At 41.6% G+C, this 20,553-nt stretch overlaps 1 protein-coding gene across 2 annotated transcripts in view; it reads left to right on the forward strand.

Moving 5' to 3' along the window:
* The window catches only part of adam12b (ADAM metallopeptidase domain 12b), a 77,886-nt gene that overhangs the window by 9,245 nt on the left and 48,088 nt on the right, over window positions 1-20,553 (forward strand). For both annotated transcript variants that reach the window (XM_069692821.1, XM_069692822.1), the window contains exons 2-3: window positions 4,923-5,044; window positions 7,426-7,499. In XM_069692821.1, coding sequence (XP_069548922.1) covers window positions 4,923-5,044; window positions 7,426-7,499 — 196 coding nt within the window. The remainder of the gene's footprint in view (window positions 1-4,922; window positions 5,045-7,425; window positions 7,500-20,553) is intronic.

The following is a 20,553-nucleotide window of genomic DNA, read 5'->3' on the forward strand; positions in this document are numbered from 1 at the left end:
AGACAAAATATTATTATTATTATTATTATTATGTAACATTACAACCAGGCACCGGTAAAAACGGGAAACGAAGAAGAATGAAAGTCGCGTCTACTAATCGATGTAAAAAAATAAATAAATTTATTTGAACAACTATTCGAATATTCAAACATCATGTCTCATTCTATTTGATACCACTCTCATGTCTGTTCGTTACACCCGTTAGTTACAGCCAGATGGTAATTAGCATAAAACCTTGAAGCATGCGAAAAAGCCTGGCTTTGCCCGATCGTCATAAAAATCCACCAAACTCACGAATGAGCACGTCCTATCTCATTTGTTTATTCTGTAGAGAAACCCTAAGTTTGGTGACATGGTGTGGTTTTGGAAGGGAGATGTTTGACTTGGCTGTGCACGGTACACAAATGTCTAAGGTGGTGACGACAAGACCACATGAAGTCACGGCCAAGAAATAGTGCACGTGACACTCTGTCAAACCAAAACCTTTCAATTTTTCAGTTTTTGCTCAGGTTAATCAAACAACATATAAAAGGAGAGCTGGCGAGGTGCTGGTACACTTCTTTTTTTTTTTTCAGACTCTGGGCTAGTGTTTCCCTCCGTTTCCACTCTTTATGCTAAGGTAAGCTAACGGTTGGTTAAAAATGCTGCAACATCATAGAATATTGATCAATAAATATCCCTTCAATGAACAATACTTTCGTAAAGCTGATCATGTGGATGTTCTATGATAGCTGCACCAGCACTAGCTTCACTATGGCGTCGCAAACATTGCCAGAAATGTTACCTACTCATGTACCCTGAGGTGCTCCTTATTATTTCATCTCCGCTTTGTGAACATGGCAGTGAATGAATAAAACATTTCATAAAACAACCTGCTCCCACTAATGACACCACCTATCTCATGTCTCTGCGTTTTTTTTTTAGTTTTTTTTTTTTTTTTTTTTTAGCTTGGCTCAATATGTTGCTATTTTATGATCAATATAGATGATCAATACTACAGGCACTCCCACAAATGGTTCTGGGTTACATCCAGATTTCCATCGAATCCAATTGCAACAGTTGAGCTCACCTCTGCTGTGTGCTGCTTATCAGCGGTTTGGCACGAGATCTTGTTCTAAAGCTTACATTTGTCCCTCGGTAAATTCATGATACCTTCATCTTCCTTTTTCTCATCTAAAAGAGGCTCTGTAGTGAGTCACCGTTGGCCAAGATTCACCCTTTTGAGGGCATTTGCAGATGGAGGCTTGGTGGGTTGGTTTTGCTGCTGCCGCACAGATATTGACTATTAAATCCTCACCATTATCAAATCCATAATCAGAGTTCTTATCCTTTGATCCGCTGGTATTAAAGCTCTGTTCTCCGTGTTGAGAAATATCTGAAGTCATGTCTCCAGGGCACCGTTGTGTTTTCTCGCTTTTATTTTTGACCTCAGTTCAGAGCTGCTGAGACCAGGTGTGGTTAAGAGCAGCTAAGACCGTGGCTATCTGGCAGTTTGCAGCATAAAGGACCTGATTTTGAGCGTTTTAAATCAAAGTAGTCCACAATTTTTGCAATCATGTCATATTGCAGCTGAAATGATTCACCGATTGATTAGCCGTAGTCATTTATTCTGTTATTTTTACACCACTCTCATCTTTTAAACTGTAAATCTTGGGTGGATTTCTTGCTCCATTATAATAGTAAACTCGCTTTCTTTGAGTTGTGGACTATTGGTCGGACAAGTAAGCTTTTTAATGTCAACATGTGCTTCAGGAAATTGTTTATTGTCAGTTTATTCCTTAGTAGTTTACATAATTATGTTAAGTGTGGTATAATTTATTTTCCATAAAATATAGCACAGCATATTACACAGTTTGTAGGCAAATATTGTTTTTGTCGAATCGGATTGCAAAAGGTCTTTGAAGTCCCACCGCGATGTTCGTTCTCTTTTGTACTCCCCGAACAACTCGCCTACACTTTACCTCGTGTCCTTCATCCACCTGCTTTGACCATGCGTTCATTGTTTATTCTCTTTTACATCTCAAGAGATGCACTACATGATAACTTTGCTGATTAAGCGGGTTCAGTTTTAGGTGGGAGTGAAAAGCAGCGTATTCTGTTTCTAGTTTAGTCTAAAGGGAGCGCAGATAATGCTGCACTTGTGCACTTTTTAACATATTATCTATGATGTATTGTCATATTATCTGTCTACAGGTTGTTTTGCTTAAAATCAGTGCACAATGTACAAGAAAGATAAATAAATGTACAAATGAATGTGAAAGTCATCCGGAAACCTCTTTTAATGCAGTAGGTAAAATACTAAGTGTATGTAACGAGTCCAGCAGCCGGCATTTTTGTTTGTTCATGTTGTTGGCTGTATCATTTCTCTGTCCAGTGAAGAGTTCATAATTGCTGCTTAATAATCTGTTATAAAGTTTGGGGTGGAATGGCAAGAAAAAAAAAAAAAAGGTCTTTGTTGGATCCTGAAAATGGAGTTAGCTCTAAAAGTGATCTGGTTTGTGAGGTTATTTAAAGAGAGAGTGAAGGGGACGAGTTTTTTAAGCTGCCAAACAGAACTTGTGGGTTTTTGTTTTTTTAGATGTTTGACCCGCAGCTGATTCTCCCTTGTGTCCAATATTGGGGTACAACTGTGGTCCGTGTAGCAATCATGATACTCCCCAGAAAACATGTGGGATAAGCCAACTTTTAGTTTGAATTTAAAAGGTTCCCAAAGAGCATAAAGCCCATGAGAATGACGATGAATGTCATATTTCTTTGCTGTTTGAAGAGGAATGCTTCTTTTTGGGTAGCGGCGACAGATGTTGCGTACTGAGGCCCAGTACACACATAAAGCTTGACAAACACACACACACACACACACAGAGTACACATACTCATTAAGTCAGATATTAAAGGGGTCAGTATGCTTCAAACAAAGTGCTTGTCAGAACATCAAACAGCATCTGAAAGCCCCGAATTAGAGAGGCTGCGTCCAACATCGAACAAGCACATATTTGAACTTCTCTCTCAAGCTGTCGTTTTTTTTCCGACTTCACACATCATCTTGTGCCTGTCTTTGTATGTCGAAACAAGTGTAACAGGATGAATGCCCTCAAGGAAAGATTATCTGAAAGTGAGCACCGTTATCCCTATTTGTACATTTCATTACTTTTTACCGCCTCGTGTGTCGGCAGGCTTTTCCACCACACTTCTCCGAACAACTATAAACACTTTTTGCGCTCAGACGCGGTCAGAAAACACATCGTACAACGTTGTGTATTTTGAGCTCAACCCGGCTTGTTGTCTCCTCTTTGAATTTGTGCCGCTTAATGAGCGCAAAGTCATTCCGAGAGATGCGAGTTATTTGTCAGAGAGACACCAGTGGAAGTGTCAAAGTCTTTTATTAACGAGACGTCTGCCTGACTTTCCTTTTTATGGCTCTTTTTTAATGGCACTCGCACCGCGGCCTGTGGTCTCACCCATGCTGCTCAGTCTGTCTAACGTGGTTTTCATGCACCACTAAAACCAACAAACTACCGTCGGCACATGTTCAAATATCCCATTAAATGCAGGAGGTCCCTTTTATGCCCTTGTTAGCTTATTATGCAGTGTGAATAAATGGGGAGTCTGGCCCACGCTGAGAGTACGGGGCAGCCGCCGTCACAGACTGTTTGAAGTTGTAAGAAATGCAGTTATGATGGAAAAGGAGCCAGCGCCAAGTTTCATCTTCACATATAAGAAGCATCAGACTTTCAAGAGACAAAAGTGCTTGGAAATGAAGACGCCTCCAGGCGAGGGGAAGAGTAAACAACATGTGTCGGATTGTAGTATCGCTGCTCGGTGTACTACTGAACTCTCGCTGTACCCTGTGTGATGTTGCACATGCAGACGCACTGATGCTTTAACTGCATATCTCCTGGGATTAAGGGAACAGGCTTAGACTTTAGATGTACAGTAAATGGAGACGGAGCGCTCGCTCTGAGTCTTTGCTTTGGTGGTGGCGGGAGTGTGAAACCTCAAACAACCTCCCTCCTACCCATCTAACGTTCTCTGTACTCCACAGCTCCTCCATGGGTTTGTAACATTCATTGGGCTTCACAGGAAACCTGCTGGGCCTGCTACAATACAGACATGCTCAGTGAGGCCATGGGCGCATTAGGGACAGCCTCAGTCGTCTGTGGGAGAAGAGAGCCGAGGGGTGGGGGTGGAGGGGGTGATGATGATTCCCACATTCAGCTTGAAGCACTGATACGGTTTAGTATGCTTCATCTTGTGCTTATGCTATATATACTGCCCTTACTGTTTTCCTCCCAAATGGAAAGTCTTTTTCTTTTGTTTTTTTGCGCTAATCAGCATAACTGGCTTCTAACTTTGATACTTTTAACTACAGTGAGAGTTTAAAAGAGGAGTGAAATGATGTGTTTGAGATAAATTGGGTAGGAGGAGGAAACAGCCCACTGCAGTGGCCGTTTCTGACCCACTATATGAAAAATTTGAAACAAATAGAAGAGGTGGGAAGGACAATTTCATCCTGCCAGTTTTTTTGTTTTTTTTTAAAACAACATTCCCATGTGGAGATATTGCAGAAGCTGAGTTACTCATAAAGTGCGTGGGAGCATCTATTATTGATGCTCTGTGTGTGGCTGTGGTCCTGTTGCAGAGGTCCTTGGGGTGGGGGGGGGGATGAGGCTGCACATCTAATCACAGGAACAAAAGAGAACTTTTTACTCTTTCCCAGCAACACTGCCCACAATCTTTAATAATGCCATGTGTCTGAGGCTTTCCCGCCTTTTGTTGCGTTATTGGTGTCCTTGAATTGTTGAGGATATGACGGAGCAATGTTTGACCCACGTTGCTGACCCCTTCGTCCGCATGCTGTGATGTCCGTAGTGTGATGCTAAGTTCTATCATTCAAGTAATCGGCACTGACGATCTTTTCACAGGAAGCAGTCCAGACAAGGCTGACCAGCACGGGGAAGCAGCCAAACCACAACGCCACGGGACCACCGTTCCCCTGGTGCTGAGGGGCAAAGAGCGCAGACCTCTCAGCCAGCTCACAGCCGGGGTAAATACCACATTATTTAGCAGCACTAGCTTATAGGTAATAAGATGGCTTAGACGGAAACTGAGCCGAAGCCAGTGTGCGTCCAAGAACTCAGCCAAGTAAAGAGGTCTGGCTTTTTGTTTGACATAACCGCAGTATGCGTTTCCCTCCTCTGCTGCCTGCATGCTCGATTTCTTTCAGGAGAAAGCCCCCTTTTTTTTTTTTTTTTTTTTTTTTTTTTGCTCAGTTTCCTCCCTGTTATGTTCCTTGTTGTGGTTTTTCCTCCTCCTTTACTCCCTCTCCTTTATTTTTGAATACATCCTCTTTTGTTTGTTGCATAGAAGCTTCCTCTGTACATGAATGACACACAAGTACTCCTGCAACTCAGCTTTTTTTGGAAGCTGATAGTCTGAGAGAGACTTGGGCCACTTAAAGTCACCCCAGAACAGATTGTGTAATTTGGTTAGATAGATTAAAACACGCATCCATTCAAATCCCTCTACATTTGTGTTCTCAGGCCGTCTGTCCCACTTACTCCTGCTGCCAAAGAGTATGTTTAAAATTCGGCATCCCCCCACCACAACTTAAGGAAACTTTTCCAGAGGAGGGAAATGCGTAGGTGTTGAGAACTCCCGGAGCAATCAAACATTTTTCCTGGTGCAGGGAAGTCGCCATCTGAGAGTGAGCTGTTTGTTTTTCTTTTTGTTTTGTTTTTGTACAGCCTTATGCTCCTCTCTGTAAGTCATTCAGTAGGAGAAGGCCAGTGATGTTAATTACATGAACATCACAAACATGTCACACGGGGAATGAAACTTAAAGCTTTATGGAGTTAATTATGCGCCCATTTTAAACTACGTTAGGCACACTCTCCCTTAAGCTACCGCTAACCTAAGACAATTTTGTTAAGGAGATACAACAGTTTTACAGTAGGCTATCTACAAATTAACCCTTCCCAAATTAAACTGACCACAGGGGCAGCTGGTGATTCTCTTATCAGAGATTGCAGTAAGGCTGAAAGGATAACAGATTTATAGAGCAGCTTCACGAGCCAATAGAAGTTTATCAAGGAGTCGTGAAGTATTGCAGAATCATTACTTGCTGTCTTTGCTGGATGGGCGACGTGACACAGACTCTCCATACGCACGCACGCACGCACGCACACACACACACACACACACACACACACACACACACACACACACACACACACACACACACACACACACACACACACACACACACACACACACACACACACTGACAGAGCTGCAGACCAGCTTGCAAAGTATTGGCCCAAAGGCATCGGTCAGGAGTCCCAAGAAATGTCACTGAAAAAGCACACAGTGCATCTGAAATGTCAACCGATGATGAACCTGTGTCTGTTCCTCACTGTGCACATGTCTGAACATTTCTCTCTGCCGGCTGTGATACACGAGTTCTTTTTTTTCTTTTTCTTTGGTCTGATGAAACCATTGGTCTCAAGCGTGAAAAGACTTTGCTTCTGTCCTGCTGCAAGAACACTGCTTCACTCTGATCACAACTATTTTCTGAAAAGTGTAGAGTTGTCTTAGAGCTACATGTTGGGGGAATTGCCATTTTGAGATCTGATAGAGGCTTAAATCTCTCAATGATATTTGACATTGTGAGCAAAATATCCTGCATCACCATCATTTTCTGGCTTCTTGCAGCAATGAATCAGTGACAGCACATTACACAGCCATCATAGCTGTTCCTGAATTTAAATACAGTTTTTCTGCAAAAGAAACCTATTGTACCGAACTTATGTTTCAGGTTTAGCCCGAAATACAAGGAAATATTCAGTATTTAGGATCAATTTTGCAGATATTATCCTCTTCTGTAGCAATTATTTTTAATGGCCTTTTGTTTTAATAAAGAAGTGAGTCAGTGATTGGCTTTTCCCATCACGTCATTGGACACATAGCAAGCAGTTTTCCCACACAACAGCAGGGTGCTGTGACTTTGGTCACCTTGCAGAGGAGTTGCAGGTGTCCGTCTTGTTCCGTTACTCTGTTTGTGAAAACTATCCACGTTCAAAACATGCTAAACATGACTGTTTTCTTGTTCATAGAATTTATTGTAAATACACTGAATGGATTTGGTTTCTTCAGAGCCTTAAGGGGTATCACTTTATGACGGCATGCATCAAAAAGGGTAAATTGGTTCAGCGTGCCCTCTTTTGTGTCGTGCACCGACTTGGGAAGTGAAGGATGTGGAAGCTGTCTTCCTGTTCCTCTCACAGTATGCCTTGCCACATCCTGCCTTGCGTGCAGCCTGTGTTTCAAAGTAAGGTGTGTGAAGCTTCACACAAATGCTGATTCACAGGCAGGATGGGTGAAATCCGGGCTCCGCCTCAACACTCCTAATACCTTTTTGTGTTTCAGAGTTACCCTGCGTCACTCCAGCTGCTGGTATCTGCAGAAGGTGAACAGCTCATCCTGTTGCTGGAGAAAAATGAGTGAGTTTCCCTATGATTAATTTGAATTCTCTTTCCGTACTCATTGTGAGACAAAGGAAACTAGATATTTATTATGTTAATCACACATCGAGCCAATAGATAAAGCCAGTATAGCTGGTTTGAGTTATATATGCAAGAGGAGAATTTATATGAGTCTGGGTTATGATATAGTGTATTCAAGGATAATGAAAGTAATATGTCCCATAGTGATTGGACTCTTTTATGGTTCAGTCTCTCTGAAGGGCCGAGAGATGGAAGCTGATAAAAAAAATAAGGCAGAAGAAAGCTCTGAGGACATGCTTGTCCTCCCCTTCTTTGCTCTCCCTCTCCTCTCATTCCTGCTCTATAAGGCAGAGAATAACACCGTGAACTGTGAAACGAGAGGGATCATGTGGAGTTCATAAATATGAAGATACACACATACTCACACACAAACTGTGTCATATAGAGTGGGAATATACAGCGAGAAGAAAGTCTGCTGTAAGGCCAGAAGAAAGGCCAGGTTACATGTCCAGGGAAAATGTACAATCTCACAAGCGTGATGGCATCGCTGATTCGGGTCTTGTTTCTGCCAATATTTCTTATTCAGAGGGAGTGGAGACATAATATTTTTGCCCTGCCGCCTTGGGATACAAATATTGACCCTGAATTGATGGACTTGATCCGCAACGAGCCAGACCTCCGTCACTGGGAAATCTAGAGCAAACTCAAACAACCTCCGAGATTCAAAGTGCAGAGCCGTGTGAGAGTTTGAAAATGAAGAACAATAACTGTGACATCAACTAACATTGATGCACGTATGTATTCTCGATTTTACATTTGATAGCCAACAACTATGAAAGAGTTTTAAGAGGTGATTTCAACAAATGGTCTATTATGTGAGCAGGTGAACAAATAACTTGAATATACACCCCTCCCCTGTTTTATTTCCCCTCGCTAAATTACTCGGGGTACTCTGCCAACCCTCACTAACAAAATTCAAGTTACTTGCCAAACAGACTTAAAAATAAAAAAAAATTCAATAAATATAAAACCCCTGTCCAGAATTTACACCCTCCCCAGAAAAACACTGTCCCGACTAACCCCTCCAGTTCCTTGTTCGCCATGTGACCTCTAGTGACCTCAGCATCAGCTGTGAGTCATCCGTCAACGGCTGTCACCAGCCTGGGAGCACGCTGCATTTCCCATCCGGCCTGCTCGCCGTCAGGCCAGATGTGTCCTCTGATATCGCTTCACTAGTTCAGCCAACCCAGAACAGGTGGTCTCTGACCTCGTCGTGTGTCTGTTGTGTCGAGGTCGCATCCGTTCCGTCTGGGACACAAAGAAAGATGAGGGCGCAAGACAGAAAATGTTCAAAACGTAGAGAAGCCTTTAGTTTATTGATTTTTTTTTTTTCTTATAGCAATATTTGACATGACATGACATCCCCCTTCCAATGTGTATATGTTCCTACTCAAAATATCTGCCCATTACAGAGGTGTGGTACAAATTTGTTTTCCTACCCAAAGTCGCCTTTCTGGCTTCACTTGCTGTTGCTCGCTGTCAGTGCAGATTTCTTCTCGTGCCTGGATATTCCTCGTAGCAACGTCTTGTTTTTTATGCCACGCTGCAGTTTGTGTTTAATGCTGCAGGGGCTGCATGTCAGAAATAGGTTTGTTTTTAAAGGAGCTTTTCAAGCTTTTTCCATGATTGGCTCTGATACCGGGCTTGATCAGTAATTCAAGATATGCCTGTTTTAGGCTAATCATAACACATATGTCCTGTTTAGTGACAGCAATTAAAGCCGTCGCTACGAACAAGCCAAGCAGTTGTTCAGACCCAAGAGGCCTTTCGAGTCTCATCCAAATCATGACCATTCTGAACATGCATTTCCAGGACTTGCCTGAAATGATCTCCGATGCACCTGTCATTTTCTATTTTTTAGTGTTTGGATATTAAACTCAACGTAAGCTTTGCTTCGTTTGGAAGAATCAATGCAACCAGGAGTGGAGGAACACAAGCGATACACTGTGGATTCAGGATGGGGGGGAGAGAGAGGGGGGGCAACCAATCAGTGTCGGTGCTCTGGAGGTGGTTAAAACTGACTGCAGAGAACTCTAGAGCTTCGGAAGTGGTGCATGTTGGTGCTGACATATGGCAGGTTTTCTGTGTAGGCTCATCCTTTTTTTTTTTTTCTTAAGTCTGCTGAGCCCATGCAGTTAGCCCATTTGGCACCTCTGTAGATCACACCTGTTCCAAGGCCAGTGTGAAATGATCTCAGTCCTCACCAATACAAACACACTACCAGATCCAATTAATAACCTGTTTGTTAGCCGCTTGGCACTCTCCCAGGAGAACTTGGCTACAGCGAGACAAGTACAGATCTACTAGGAAAAGAAATCAGTGGGGGTCTACTGTGTGTGTGTGTGTGTGTGTGTGTGTGTGTGTGTGTGTGTGTGTGTGTGTGTGTGTGTGTGTGTGTGTGTGTGTGTGTGTGTGTGTGTGTGTGTGTGTGTGTGTGTGTGTGTGTGTGTGTGTGTGTGTGTGTGTGTGCCCGCCCTAGATAACCTTTTCAAGCCTAGAGAGAGGTCTATATCAGGCAGAGATGCAGCTGAGGTCCAGACGGTGAGTTTTCACGCGCGCGCACAAAGCCTGAATGTGGAGTCTCTTTTCTTTTTGTACTCCTTGTAAATTTAGTGTTTATTGCACAAACGGCTGAGCTTGAACTGAATTTGATTTCCCTCGGCGGTCCTCACCGGCCACGAGGATCAGACTCTCTGAATACAAAAATGTAGCATGGGTGAGCAAGCTGCTTGTTTATGTCGCAGACTTTTCACTTTCACTTTTGCACCATTAGGACCGTCATCACAGCTCTCTGCAAAGCTCAGTTAAAAAATGTTCCTGTTAGGGAACGTTGACGAGCAAGAAGTCAGTTCAGAGTAAGAGTTCGTACTTTGGCACTCTGTTAGTTCTGATTGAGGCTTTTTGTCAGCTCTGTACCTGAGCAGCACATTGCAACGTGACTTAGATCAGCCTCTTTCATATGCCATATTTACATATTGTTTTCCATTTGCCAGTCAATTCAAAATTGCTCGCTTAAATTTGTTAAATGGAGAGTATGTTTGCCCATTTTCTTAAGAGCACTGGCAGTGACCGTGTCATATACAATATCTAAGGCTGGAGGTGTTGTACAGTGCGAACAGAGCTGGACAGACGTGCAGACTGTTGCCAGCAGCGGCTGCTTTGAAGTACAGCATTGATCAATGGCACAGTTGGCCAGCTTCAAATGATTAATGGTGGTCATACGGGACATTCCACATTAGTCTTGATTAAAGACTTCAATAGCACTGTCTGGGGCACCGAGATCCCAGTGTGTGTTTGCGTGTGTGCGTGCGTGTTTGCGTGCTGTTGTTACCTCCCTGGGACCTTTTGTGGTATAAGCACCAACCTTGTCGGGGTCAGTAGTAAGTCGCCTGCTCCTAATGAGGCCAACTTTACTTTATTTTATCTTATTTATTAATATTGTCAGACAATTGATATTTGTATTAGGCAGTGTTAGGAAGGCCAACCTCTCTGATCGTGATTGATACAGTATATTAATATAGAGTTTTCTTTTGAGGCAGTTATATCCCAGTGGCATCGCCAAGAACAACAATCTGTTTGAGTGAAGTTAGTCTCTGATAGATAGTTGGTTCATCCAATCACCTGCTAAAGTGCCGGCCCTTTTCCAAGCAGTTTCCGAAGACTGCTTCAGATTACATTCCACAGTGAATACAATTACATTAAAATGTCCCATAATGTGAAGAACTGAACTGCAAACACAGTTTTTGTGCAAATACATAGCCTCAATTATATTCTTTTTTCTTCTTTTTTTTTTACATTGTAAAGAAGCATATTTTATTATTATTTTGTACATGTGGGTTAATATTACTGAATGTAGGTAGACAATACACTTCCATTCTATTCAACTATGGTTTCTTTCATGGAAATATCCTTTTTTCAGCTTTTCTCCTTGAAACACAATAAGGTGGATATTTTCGTACACCAATGCTCTCTGCACAAGACCATGCATTTCCCAGTGAGAACATTTCCTTTCATTCTTCTGTGGCAGGAAAGAAAAGAGGAAAGAACCCTTTTGAAACACATGGTCACCTCTAAACAACATCATTATGTTTTTGACACAAAAAAAAAAATACAAAAATCCCCATAGCAACATCCTCAGTGTGTTTTCCATGGGAAAGAAGATGCACTCCATTTCAAAAACACAGCTGACAATGCCAAGATTTCTCTCGATATGCAGCACCACAGACAGGTGGTGTATTATTACCAAGTCTATTCAATGAGGAGAATCGTAGGCCACACAAAGCGAGAGCGCAATTTCTTTTGCTCTTTAATTGGATCTGTCAAGAGAACGAGGTAAGTTGAACTGTGTGTGGCTCTGTTGTTTTTCAGCCACACTATTTACGCGGAGGAGAATTGGCCGCCCGCTTGTTTGGCTGTCAGCTCCGATGGCTTGTAAAGGGAATTTTGCATGTGTAACGAGTCAGTAATAATGGGTTTCCATGCAGTCTCAATAAACATGTGCTGACCTAATGAACTGAGCGAGGTCAGAAACTAGATGGATGCCGGATGTTGAGCGGCAGCAAATTTTACCTGACAGCACTTTGACAGCCTTCTTCTTCTGCCGCCTCTCGCAGCGACTCTTCCGTCACTCCCACTTCCTCTGTTCCTGCAGATGTGTGATCACGTTGTTGTGATTCCTTCCTTCTGTCACATCTCACTGTTTCTATTCAGGTTTTTCTGTTCCCCTTCCTCTTGTTATCTCCTCCTACCCCTTCCTCCCGCGCGCGCATACACACACACACACACACACACACACACACGCGCGCGCGCTTATGTTTGCACTGAGCAGATTCTCTGTCACCACGCAACAAGAGACCTTGTCAAAGCCACCGGTGGGGTGCATTGGACCTCGGGCCGTTGTTTTAGTGCCAATACGTGTACTTGGACTCGGATGCCAAGTCGCCGTGTGACTCTCCGGTGGATGCCAAGACATTTTGTTGCACTAGGCGCGATCAATTCACGCATTATTACAACGTTAAACACCAGTCACCCGCAAGGTGTTTGTATTATCTGCACTTCGCTTCAGTATGTGTGCCAGGTATTCTCTGATTTGCCGATATGATGCGGTACAGCAGATAAAAGCGGATGTCCAGATTACAACATGGTTTCGCACATTGAATGTAACGTGGCTTCGATTGCCAACAGCACTGTGTGGAAAAAAAAAAAGAAAAAAAAGGAGAGGCCCCTCAATCATTTAAAGGAATATCCCCACATTTTGAGATGTATGCTTTCAGGCCGAGAGTTGGATGAGAAGATTGTTTCTACTCTCATACAGTATTTCTGTCGGATACAATAGCCAGGAGCTGACAAGAATATCTTATCACAGAGATTTTTCATTGAACCAGCAAATCCTGCACCTCCGTGTCAACAACACAATCATGGCTAGATGTAGGGAAAACTCAAAATTGTCTTTTGTGCAATATAACAAGGTTAAAATGTCATAAATAATGAAATAAGGTAACATGTAAAGTTCAAGCTCAACAGACCTGACTCTGTGTTCTCCGTTCTATCTCGTCTGTGCTGCAGCTTGCAGTTCAGTCAAAAATGTGTTGAATATTTGTCAGTTGTGTCGGTTGTTCTCAGGTGAGTCATTCAAGGTTTGCAGAATTATTTTTTTTGAGAGAGAGAGTCTAGTTTGTGTAAATGATACATTTTTTGTGACACTTTAAATGAGAAATGTAGAATAGAGTGAATTTGATGAAATACCACTATTTTATGCCCAGATCAGATTATTTTGCCTGATGACAGTATTTGGTGCAAATGATGAGTTCAAGGACTGTCGGAAATGTAAATAGTCTGACAAAAACTTTTATTTTTACAGGTTCTGGCTACAATAAATGGTGTAATTTGGGATTTGTTCTTGAAGGAACCTTTTAAACACCTTGACGAGTGGTTCAAAGGGTTAAACAAATTTGATTTTATTTTCTGAGCTTGAGGGGTGCTGGAAGGTTAAATATGTTAATGTTTGACAGAGCCAAGCTGCCCATTTCCCTTGCTGTTACAGGTTAACTGCAGTGACTGTTTGTCCTTCACATGTTGCAGGCTTTTTTGTCAGTTTCAGTCTGGAAAATAAAATGCTTTGGCAGTCAGATCAGCTCCAGCTTACCTTTCACACCAAATGCATGTTTGCAGAGACAAGTATCCCAAAACACACATCTTGTCTGTTTGAGAATCGATCTGATTCTGAATTCCACCTCTTTTTCCCTGATGACATTGTAGTTGTAGTTTCTGTTAAGCTCAGAGCACATAGTAATTGCATTTTTGCCTCCTGCCATGTTTAATTAGTTGGCCAAGGCGTTTGTGGATAATGCAGCGCGCCCTTGGGGAAAGTTGCCCAGTCCTGAAGGACAATAAGTAAAAGAGATGCAGAAAGAGGGAGAGAGGGAGAGAGTGTAGTATCAGGTGTTGCTTGAGGAAAAGATTAGAGTGGTAGTTTTTTGACCAGTGGGATCAGAGCCAAACTGGCTCAAAGTCTCGCTCATAGCTTTAGGTTTTTTGTTTTTTTGCTCTTTAGGTCTCGCCCTATCTTGGGTTCACTTTCTCTCCTTGCCTCCCTTTTCCCTTAAAAGTGTGATTGATTTTCCAGACATAAAAATGTGTGGGGGAGGCCAGTGTCATGGTAGTTTTTCGACAAAGTGACAGTTAAAGATAAAGACAAGTTAAAGAAAATCTCATACTTCTAACTTTATATTTAGATACTGCACGCGTATCGTTTATTAGAGTCTGTTTATTACAATACTACATCCTAAAACTGTTGTTGTCGTGATGGGGATTAAGTCGGGAATAATTTGCCAAAATTGTACGTGTGCCAGTTATCGCTGTAATTGTGCTTTCAGTGAAACCGTTTAATGCATTAATACAGTATGTCAGCACATGGCATCATCTATTTGTTTCTTGCTACAGACCTATTTTTAGGGGTCTACCGCAGCAGAGAGGATGGCGAGAGCGTTGTCACGGCACTAAGCCCATATGGTTGGGTTGCGTTTTGCATTACTTTCTCTCGTACTATACTATACGTGTTCATTTCTCATTCATGCGGGAGAACAGAGTGGAACATCTCCCAGCAGCTTTTAAGCTCACGTACAGTGAACAGAGAGTGGGTCAATCTGTCAAGGGTGCTAGCGAGGAGAACATTAGGATCCTGCGAGCGTAAGCGATTTTGCTCTCTTGTTTCTGAGAGCCTCCAAATGAGGAGCACACTGGTGATGCATTTGCAGCCTTGTTCACAAATTCCTTAAAAAAAAAAAAAAGGCTGCAGCGCTCCTTTTTATTTTACATTAGACTCTGATAGACTCAGTGTGGCGGCAGTGGAATTAACTGTTGCCTTGGTGTAGGTGGGCAGAAAATCGATTATTTGCGTGGGAGTTTTTGATAAGGTGGAATGGGGCTACAGATGTTGATGATGCATAATATCCATATTTATCCCGGGCATCATTTATCTGCATCAGCAGGGAAAGACAACCTAGAGACTGTGCTGCGTGAGTGATTGCATTACCTCGCTGTACATAGATTTCTCAGGATAATAAAATGCATGTGTAATCTGAACATTATCATGCACTTCCATACATTTGTCTATGACAAGGTGCAGCCATGAGAGTGCAGTTTATCATCATATTATAATTCCTTGGGCGGCGAATCAGTCTGCAGTGAAGAGGACCGTATTCACGTTTCACACACAACCTTCCAAACACCTTAGCCATAAAAGCTTCAATGTGAAATCCTTTTCAAAGCAGAAATTGCTTCACGTATGATTCATGTCCTCCTCTATATCTCAGCATTGCGCGGAGAATGGGTCAATTGTAGTGGACCCGTGAGAAATAAAGACAGATCAGCCCGAGACAGCACTGCTCCGCAGCTGTTTCACACTCTCTCTGGTGTTTATCTGATGTGGTTAATGCCACCAGTAGCGCTCACCGTGCCTTCTGCTCATACAGGTGATGTATGATACCGCTTACAGGGATTATTGAGATTTGTGCTGATGCTGAGCCGGAGTAATTTAGATTGGAGTTATCATGTAGTTTTGAGATCCATTCAGATTGTAGTCTGCTTCTCTATCACCTATATGTGTCGGGTAAAGATAACACACACACACACACACACACACACACACACACACACACACACACACACACACACACACACACACACACACACACACACACACACACACACACACACACACACACACACGCACGCATGTCACCATGCACATATCATACTGTGTGCATATCAGAAATCTGGCACAACGTGACAGAAGGCTTTATTAGTGAAAAGAGGGCAGTCGGGTTCAAAGGACCGGACGTGTTAACAAACATCCTGCACATACACAGTCATGCGTCCGTCACTTCGCGACAGACTCGCATTCATTTCCTGGAGACATACCTTCCTCCTGGTCGTCACGACTACTTGCCTAACCTAAACCTAACATTTAACACCTTAACGTGTAAAGATTTACATTATGGTGACTTCTTTTTTTTTTTTCCCAGCAATGGTAGAGTCACTCCAGAGTCCATGTTGAATTCGATAACACAACGACAGCAGCACAGTTAGCTAAACAAAGAAACCTGTGGGAAAAATGCAGTAACATACTGCTGCTTATTTGTTTAGAAAAAAAAATCTGTAAATGATTACTGAAAGTGATAATGATCTTTTTTGGGGGGGGAAAGGCACAGGAAATATACAAAATGACACAGTTATTGTTGATATTTATTGTTGACTTTAATTGTGAAATGTGTTTTTTTTTTTTCAAACTGCTACAAGTGGATTCTTAAAGATAATTCCACTTTATTACAACTTTAGTTCTGATACTTCTTTATTGATTATGACAATGTTTTACTCATCTAGCTAAATGTAAATCATAATATGTTTGACAGTGAAAAAAACACAAGCGGTCAAATGATCAGACAGATGTAAAACAAGTATCTTGTTTAGATGTAAAAATGAAAGATGGTTTAATTTAAAAACATTTGCCTTAAAAATGTGGGAGAACCAAACTTTGGTTGAAGAATTTGTTCAAAAATATATTATGAATTTTGAAAACGTAAACCCAACTAAGTTACTGTACCTGAAAAAGCTCAATAAAATGGTTATTTTAAGTTGAATGAAAAACATTGATATCACAACACTGAAAAGAAACAACCATGACTTTCCTTTATAAGACATACAACACGTCTCCATCACGTATATTTTCTTCAAACTGAAAAAAAAGGTCTCTGGAATTTGAACTCTCATAGAATGCAGGTTGGGAAGTCTTCTAACATACTGAACAAGCTTCCACAGAAACTTAGTTTAATCAATAATTTCAAGTAAAGACACTTAAAGTCAGGTGAAGTGGTCTGAAAAATACAGACCAGAAAATTAAGCTGAATACTTGAAATTAATGAAAGATTGTAGCTAAATCCACAAACTTTTTAGGTTTAGAAAATGAACTTTGTCACTTTAATGTTGTTATAACCAACAGAGAGGACGGCCAAACCTACAAAAATAAGACCAAAGTTGTTTTAAACTCGGTTTCTCCTTTCAGGTTATTTCTCCCTCACATCTTTTAAGATATACTGCAGAGCTTGGACTCCTCGAGTTAAGCGACAGCTTTTGTAACCCGTTTATAGACCTTGCTCAGAGACCGGTGGCGTTATGACTTCTATATCCTGTGGTCAGCAGTAAATGTATTGTAGACACTGACATGCTCCACGCTGCTCACACTCTCGATGGGTATCGGTGAACAACTACAGCCCAAAATCCGAGCTCTGATTAACTTAAGAGCACTTTTGTTGTTTTACCACCCACAGCCCGTCAAATAATTGACATCTCCCACTCAATACGCAGCAAGCATGATGACTCGCGCTACACTGCATCAGCCTCAGTGGCAGCTCGCTCACCCTGATCCTTGTGTTTTAACTGATACAGCAGTGCCGACTGAAAGTTTCCATCTCCACCATGTTTGCAGGGTAATGGGCTGGAGAATGACAGATTGTATGCTATTATCTTATTGGAGAATCAGCGCAGCATCCAAGAATGTGTAAAGAGAGGGTTTAATGACGAGAGACATTTTTTAAGTGGAGGGGAAGAATGGTCTGGGACCAGAGAGATGATGGTCTGGGACATGTTCAGTCACTGGAGCAGCAATGTGTTGGAATAAAGCAGTTGTCTTATGCAGCACGAGGGATCATTTCATCTTGAAGTTTCAAGTTGTTTGCATGTCAACTTTTAGGATTTCAAAATGTGGAAGAGCAGGATCTGATTCATGGTGATATGCAGCAGTTCTTTCATATTTTTTTGGGGGGGGGGGTGGGGGGAGGGGGTAGAAAGCAATGACAGCGTTAGACAAAAAATAAAAAGCAAGAAAAATGAAAGACATCTTTAATGTCTTTTCTGCTCAGCTCTTAATTGCATATTTCCCCTGAAGACAAAAAAGTATGGCTGAACAATGAGGCTGCCCAGGGGAACCACCGTAGATTAATTGGACAGATAGGAACCCTCTGACATTAACATTTATGCATTTGTTTACTCTTTTTCAATGAATAATAATGGACCACCTCTCTTGAAGATCCCTAGTCTCCCATTAGTTCCGGTTTGTAGCTTGTTATGGATGGAAATACTGAAACAACAAAAGCCAAAAAATAAAAAATAAAAAAAGCATCTCGGTTCTGGGCAGGCGTACAAAAACTATTTCCGGAGGTTGTTTGGAACTTCTTTCTCACAAATTTTAATGACACTTCTGCACGCACTTGCTATCTACACTATCTGCTTCAGTATGCAGATCAACATTGGAGAAGGTTAAACTGCCTCTTGTTGTTTTGTTGTGGAAAATTGTGCAAAAGAAATCATTTCCTGTGTGGCAATTTACATTTTTTTGTTTGTAGTGATTGAGTTTAGAAAATCTTGTCAGCTGGAGGATAATTCCGGTATTAGGTGGTTCTTTTCGTATCCCTGCACTATTTGAAGGATAATGTTGACATAAAGCTCTGTAGAATATACTTGGATATGTTCCAGGTTTGACTCTTACTGGTGCCGTTGGCTTGCTGGAAACTGTTTTAAGAAGCATTAACTGGCTACTTATTGATGCTACAAAGTGATTTCAGATTTTTTACTTTTTTTTTTTTTTTTTTTTACTCACATCAACTGTAAATTATACTTTATGCAAATTTTTTTTAATCGGAGACATGAATCGAGGAAATATTGAATAGTACAGCAACAAAACACTGTACGTAATATAAAAACATGTTTTCTTTCATTTTTAATTTTTTTCATCAACCCATTAAAAGACAAGAACCATCCAGCCGACCCAGTCAGCTGCTGAACAGTCACACTAAACCCTCCAATTGGGGGACTCGCCCTCATAATTGAATTGACACCGCTGACAGAAACAATGAAATCAAAATGAAAACTAAGGATACGAGTGTTAAATAGTCAAAGTTATCAGTTGAACCTTTGAAAGTTGATTAACGTCCCTCTTAATGCAGAGAGCGCTTGAAGTTGAAGGAGCGTTCCCACTAGTTCGCCTCAGTTACCGCATTGATCAGGCGCGTATTCAGTGCTCAGCCATCAAGGGCAAATTTTTACAAACAGCTTGCGATATAAAGAGCTTATGGTTCACTGCTTGTTAGTGGTGCTGATGTTACCTCCAGGCATTTTGAGCTTGTGCCATCTTCATCTGGTGCCCAGAAATATTCTGTGCCCCTTTGTTTGGGTAATAAAGAATTCATGCGCTCCTTTAGCCACACATTTCACATTAACATCAGTCTAATGTTTAGCTGCATAAGCTTGGAGCATTAATTACAACAAACAGCCTCGGAGGTGCAATATGTGGAGAGGATCTGGACGCTGGAGGCTAATTTTACACAAGATGGACAAGGCGAGCCTGCAGTAGACCAGCTGACCGTACCCAAAGAGAAGTTAGGCAATTGGCCTGAATTCATGCTCAGGGCTCGCTCTTACTGTACTGTAGATGAGAGCATGTTCCCTCCCACTGACTTGACAAACTATTCCCTTTAAAGGGAGCAGAGGGAATATGACATCATGCTCGTTGTACGGTTACGAGGAAAAATATGTTTAGTGTGGGAATCATTTTATGGTGTTAAATATTCCGGACGTGTAGGCCAGCAGCTATGAAACAGTTCATTCTTTGACTGCTCTGCCGTGCCTCACTGCTGTTAGCCTCGGTGGTTGACGCTGCTCCGTTCACAACCGAAGGAAAATAATAACAGTGATATAGCCTCGGCACAAATTACAACGTTTCACACCCAAGCAGCAGTGTACTTTCATTAGAAGTTTAAAACGGTTTGCGGCTTTGCACCAAAGCTTTTTTTTTTATTTTTTTTTTTTTTTTTTTATCCTTGTTTTGCACCTGCAGCCTTTCATTTTTATCAAAATTCTCTTATTATTTCTGTAGACTTTTTAAGACTCTATGGTAGTAAAAAGCAGTGCTAGTAAAAAAAAAAAAAAAAAGAAAAAAAGCAATAGGTGGTAAAAAAAAAAAAAAAAGCAATGGGTGGTTAAAAAAAAAAAAAAAAAAAAAAGCAATGTGTGGTAAAAAGAAGGAATACATCTGGAAGCATAACAGATAAGGTTACCATCGCCAAGTCATAAAAGAAAATGAAAACTCTTCGGAGATATAAAGATCATACTGTATGTCAGAGGGAGGAAGGCATATTCAGAGCAAAGAAATTGATTCCAGTCATCTTTGAGCACTTGAGACTCTCACATGGAGTCTATAGCAATAGAGTCACCTTTCACTCGACTGCAGCAGAGTGATCAGGTACAATCCACAATACGGATACCTGAAGTACATCAGTGTCATCAAAGTATCTCCTTTTGGAGGGGTGCTGTCCATTTCCCATCAGCCACTGACCACAAGCTGCCTCCGATGCCCCGGAGAGAAACATCATCCGACCTCAGTGTGTCACTTACTATCATTTCTCCTTGTTACTTTCTGTCAACCCCCATACACTAT

This window comes from Brachyistius frenatus, unplaced genomic scaffold (genome assembly GCF_029030835.1).
Source record: "Brachyistius frenatus isolate BFR_SWC_R1_liver_20210118 unplaced genomic scaffold, ASM2903083v1 Contig_13, whole genome shotgun sequence".
Lineage (NCBI taxonomy): Eukaryota > Metazoa > Chordata > Actinopteri > Embiotocidae > Brachyistius > Brachyistius frenatus.